The 5,640-nt window shown below is 40.9% G+C and overlaps 1 protein-coding gene across 1 annotated transcript; it reads left to right on the forward strand.

Annotated features, from left to right (window-relative positions):
• LOC106694414 (zinc finger protein 345-like) lies at positions 1-2,744 on the forward strand. The gene has a single exon (XM_023743762.1). The coding sequence runs from the start codon at positions 11-13 to the stop codon at positions 2,450-2,452; it is 2,442 nt and encodes an 813-aa protein (XP_023599530.1). The 5' UTR covers positions 1-10; the 3' UTR covers positions 2,453-2,744.
• The last annotated feature ends 2,896 nt before the right edge of the window (positions 2,745-5,640 follow it).

Below are 5,640 nucleotides of genomic sequence, written 5' to 3' on the forward strand. Positions count from 1 at the left end.
TAGGGTGAACATGTACTTTACCAGTGTTTCCTTTTGTTCAGGTTGCTGCTGTGGAGCAGAGAATGAGGAGGCAGTGACTGAAGAGAACTTTTTTGTGAGAGTTTCACAGGCAAGGAATCCCCAGTTACCTTTGTCTTCCCAGAAGAGCCACCCCTGTGAGAGTTGTGGACTAGTCTTGGGAAACATTTTCCACGTGATGGAGCTGCAGGGAACACAACAAGGACAGATAATGTTGAGGTGTGGGGCATGTGCAAAACGGTTTTACTTCAGTGTCAATATTCACCAATGGCATGTGAGAGAGAAGACTTTCATTAGAGGTGTGGACAGGATCTCCCTTGCAAACAGCTGCAATTTCACTGTGTCCCAAAATGGTTTCACATGCGGGGTGGTTGGGCAGGGTTTTCTTACCGAATCAGGACAGCTCCACCTAAAGGCTACTCAGACCAGGGACTGTCCAAATGCTATTTCGACACGTGGGATGACATTTCAAAGGACAAAAAATTATTACGCCAGAAAAGAATCTAAGAAAGACATTACTTGTACCCACACGTTTATTCAGGAAAAGGATGTCAATGTTGGAAGTGGATGTTTTGTGTGCTCTGATTGTGGGAAATATTTTACCAAATTTTCTAGCTTTTATCTTCTACAGCAAGGTCACACTGGAGAAAGGCCTTATCAGTGCAGTGAATATGGGAAAGCTTTTAGCAATAGTAACAGCCTACGTGAATATGAAGCTTTGCACACTGAAGAAAGGCATTATGAGTACAGTGAATATGGGAAAGCTTTTAGCAGTATTAACAGCCTAGGTGAATATGAAGCTTTGCACACTGAAGAAAGGCCCTATGGGCGCAGTGAATGTGGAAATCCTGTTACCAATAGCACTGCCCTTCATTATGATCAGAGCGTTCTCACTGCAGAAAGGCCTTATGAGTGCAATGAGTGTGGGAAATCTTTTACTAGTAGCAGTAACCTTCATCGTCATCGACGCATTCACACTGGAGAAAAGCCTTATAAATGTAGTGAATGTGGAAAGTCTTTTTCAACTTTCAATGGTCGCAAATATCATCACAGAGTGCACTGTGGAGAAAGGCCTCATCACTGCAGTGAATGTGGGAAATCTTTTACCACTTCGTCTCACCTTTACAGTCATCAGAGGGTTCACACAGGAGAAAAGCCTTATAAATGCAGTGAATGTGGGAAATCTTTTACCCATAACAGTAACCTTCTTTCTCATCAGAGCATTCACATTGAAGAAAAGCCTTATATATGTGGTGAATGTGGGAAAGCTTACAACTCTTTCATTAAACTTTGTCGTCATCAAAGAGTGCACAGTGGAGAAAGGCCTTTTCACTGCAGTGAATGTGGGAAATCTTTTACCACTTCGTCTCACCTTCACATTCATCAGAGAGTTCACACAGGAGAAAAGCCTTATAAATGCAATGAATGTGGGAAATCTTTTACCACTAATTTCCAACTTCACAGACATCAGAGAGTTCACACTGGAGAAAAGCCTTATAAATGCAGTGAATGTGGGAAATCTTTTACCAGGAAAAGTGCACTTTGTCAGCATCGGACAATTCATAGAGGAGAAAAGCCTCATAAATGCAGTGAATGTGGGATGACTTTTATCCAAAACAGAACTCTCCAAAATCATCAGAGAGTTCACACTGGAGAAAAGCCTTTTAAATGCAGTGAATGTGGGAAATCTTTTACCACTAAGTATAACCTTCAAACTCATCAGAGGGTTCACACAGGAGAAAAGCCTTATAAATGCAATGAATGTGGGAAATCTTTTACCGCTATGTTCGAACTTCACAGACATAAGAAAGTTCACACTGGCGAAAAGCCTTATAAATGCAGTGAATGTGGGAAATCTTTTAGCAGTAACAGTAAACTTTGTCGTCATCAGAGAGTTCACACTGGAGAAAAGCCTTATAAATGCTGTGGATGTGGGAAATCTTTTACCAGTAACAGTCAACTTTGTCGTCATCAGAGAGTTCATACAGGAGAAAAGCCTTATAAATGTAGTGAATGTGGAAAAACTTTCAGTGAAAACAAAGCTCTCCAAAGTCATCAGAGAGTTCACACTGGAGAAAAGCCTTTTAAGTGCAGTGAATGTGGGAAATCTTTTACCAGTCGCGATGCCCATCGCCGTCATCAGAGAAATCATGTACGACAAAAGCCTTATAAATGCAGTGACTGTGGGAAAACTTTCACCGAAAACAAATCTCTCGAAAATCATCAGAGAGTTCACACAGGAGAAAAGCCTTTTAAATGCAGTGAATGTGGGAAATCTTTTACCTGGAAGAGTATCCTTCGCCAACATCAGAGTGTTCATACAGGAGAAAAGCCTTATAAATGCAGTGACTGTGGGAAATCTTATACCAGGTTCACCAACCTTCACAGTCATCAGAGAGTTCATACAGGAGAAAGTCGTTATGAGTGTAATTAATGTGAGTTCTCTCTCAGCCTAATTTGTAAATTTGCTCTGCACAAAAGAGTCCGAATGTGAAAAGTTTCTCAGATGTGTTGAAAATGTAGTTTCTTAGTTAGGACTTAACAATTGTATAAGAAAATAGGTGAAGTCCCATTAGTCAGAATTTATCTCAAACGTTGCATCACCTACCTTATGTAACGTACCCGCAACTTTTTTTGCTCTTCTGTTTGCTTGTTTGTATGTTGGAACCATACGTATGTATGTTGAAATTTTTAAGATAAAGAGCTGTCTTGCCAGTTGGAAGAACTGCCAGTCTCATGGCTCTTTCCTTGCAAAATAATGAAGGCTTTTCCCTCAGACTTCTTTGACTCTATGATTTAGTTTATATGGAGATCTGGGCTCTCCAAGCATCATGCAGTGAAAAACTTATATGGGCTCTGAAACATTTTTGCCCATGGGGGAAGACTATGGACCAGAAATTATCTGAGCAGTTTTTGCCAAATTTATATTGCTGGCCATATTTTCCCAGGAAACACTGGACTCTCTAGTCCTCATGTGGAAATGGATGCATTGAGACACAGAGGTCACTCCTAAGAGGGGGTAGTTGTGACAACCTGAAGTATATCTGGGAGCAGCGTTAATTTTTTTCCTGTTTTCAAGGAATGGTAAGACATTTGAAGGGATTCTTTTCTCCAGGTGTTGCAGAGGGCCATGTGCTTTAATGCCTTCAATTGCATGGGTGATGGGCACTGGTTGCAAGACCATCGCCTTGAGGGGACCCCTTCACTGCAGAAACGCTGGCCTAATTCTTGTTGGACCAGACTGCAGCCCATTAGATGGAATGGTCTTCATCTAAACTTACACCCAGACATTTTTTTGGGAAAAGGAGTCGTGTGTACACAGATCTGAGGGACTCCAGGCTTGTTTATCTTCTGTGCAGCAGTCATTTTCACTGATTATGATCAAGAAGTTTTGTGTCTTCAAATAGCTTCTCAGATGTTCCCATCAGAGCCAGTGGTGCTCTGGCAGCAAAACTAAGAGGAAAACAAAGGTTGTCTTTAGGCCAGAGATGTGGCCTTTGTGACCCAGTCAGTATTCGCGTGGGTGAAAGTTCTTCATTGTTTTTCATTGTTTGTTACATTTTTTGTCACTGAGATGAGACTCTTGCCCAGAGGGCATAAGAGTATGGATTGAACATAGAGTTGAAAAACCTGTTCCAAACTGAGTAACATTTATTTTATCTTTTTTTTAAAAAATATATATTTTATTGATATTTCACAGAGAGGAAGGGAGATAGAGAGTTAGAAACATTGATCAGCCGCCTCCTGCACACCTCCCACTGGGGATGTGCCTGCAACCAATGTACATGCCCTTGACCGGAATCAAACCTGGCACCCTTCAGTCCGCAGGCCGACACTCTATCCACTGAGCCAAACCGGTTACGGCCATTTATTTTATCTTGAAACATTTTTGAAAACCTATAATGAGTAAATTGCATGTATTAAGTATAGTGATTCATAAATCTTGACAGGTGCATGAAACTGAATCCATCATTATACTCATAATACTGAGCATATCTGTGGCTGTGTAGTTGCTTCATGACCTCATTTAATCTGTCCTTGTTCTTCCCAGCTTTTCTGGTAACCATGGTTTTACATTTCATTTTAATGGAGAACTTTGCTTTTTCTAAGTATTTTTTTTGCTTTAATTTATATTTCATAGATTCTTGGATATTTATTAAAGATATATTAGTAAACTCATTTTTTTTGATAGTTATTCTTTTTGTGGTTGTTAATCCTCATCCGAGGATATTTTTACATTGAGAGCTTCGTTTATTTATAGCTTCTTGCCTAAAAACAGTGTTGATAAGAAATCTTTGGTTATTCATACAAATACTTAGTTGATGGGAGACAAGTCATAATCTAATTGTTTTTGTCGAGGTCAAGAGTGAATGTTGCTGATGAAATCAACATGAAAAGGAGAAAGAAAAATAAAATGAAATGCTCAAAGCTCAGGGACTTTGTTTTTATTGTGTGTGAGCATGTTTTTTAATGTTTACCTGAGGATCTTTCTTTTTACACCCCTTCCCCAACCTCTTCCCCCCCCACCCACACACACACATTCCCTCTGAGATTCTGCAGTAATTTCTATGCTTACATGTCTCTGAATTCACTCCATTCATCAGTGTTTTGTTCATTAGACTCTATATATGAGTGAGATCAAGTGATGCTTGTCTTTCTCTGACTGACTTATTTCACTTAGCATGATGCTCTCCAGGTACCCCTCCCCCCATGCTGTGTGAAAGGGTAAGAGAGTATTGGTTTTTACTGCTGCATGGTATTCCCTGGTATCAATGTACCACAGTTTTTCATCCACTCATCTACTGATGGGTACTTGGACACTTTCCAATGTTATGGGTTCAATCAGCGAGATAGACCACCGACTCAGAATTTAAATTTAAGAGCCTTTATTAAGCTGGTCCACGACTACAGCACGTACCTCCACACAGGGAGCCGCGCAACAGCAGCACCGACCGAGGGTGCAGCAAAGCTTTTATTTGCAAAAACTACAAAGCATTAACTGACAGGGTAAAAAGTTCGGGAGGAAAACGAGGTCACACCTGGCTGGGTATTATCATATCACTGTTTCTTTAAAGCAATCAGTAATTTTTCTATGCCATTTTTTTAATATATTTTATTGATTTTTTACAGAGAGGAAGGGAGAGAGATAGAGAGTTAGAAACATCGATGAGAGAGAAACATCGACCAGCTGCCTCCTGCACATCTCCCACTGGGGATGTGCTCGCAACCCAGTTACATGCCCTTGACCGGAATCGAACCTGGGACCCCTCAATCCGCAGGCCGACGCTCTATCCACTGAGCCAAACCGGTTTTGGCATATCACTGTTTCTTTAAAGCAATCAGTAATTTTTCTATGCCACGGTCCCTGCCCCCAACACATTCAGTAATCTTTCCATGCCAGGGTCCCTGCCCCTAGCCCATTCAGTAATTTTCCATGCCAGGATCCCTTCCCCCAGCACATTCAGTAATCTTTCCATGCCACGGTCCCTCCCCCTAGCACATTCCCTATTGGTCTTATGCCCGAATCAAATCGTTGATTCAGCACCCTTCTCTACAATCCTGGAGTATTGAGTGTGTAAAACCATCAACTTTACAGCTTGTATTTGATTTTGTATGAAATTG

This window comes from Myotis lucifugus, unplaced genomic scaffold (genome assembly GCF_000147115.1).
Source record: "Myotis lucifugus unplaced genomic scaffold, Myoluc2.0 scaffold_412, whole genome shotgun sequence".
Lineage (NCBI taxonomy): Eukaryota > Metazoa > Chordata > Mammalia > Chiroptera > Vespertilionidae > Myotis > Myotis lucifugus.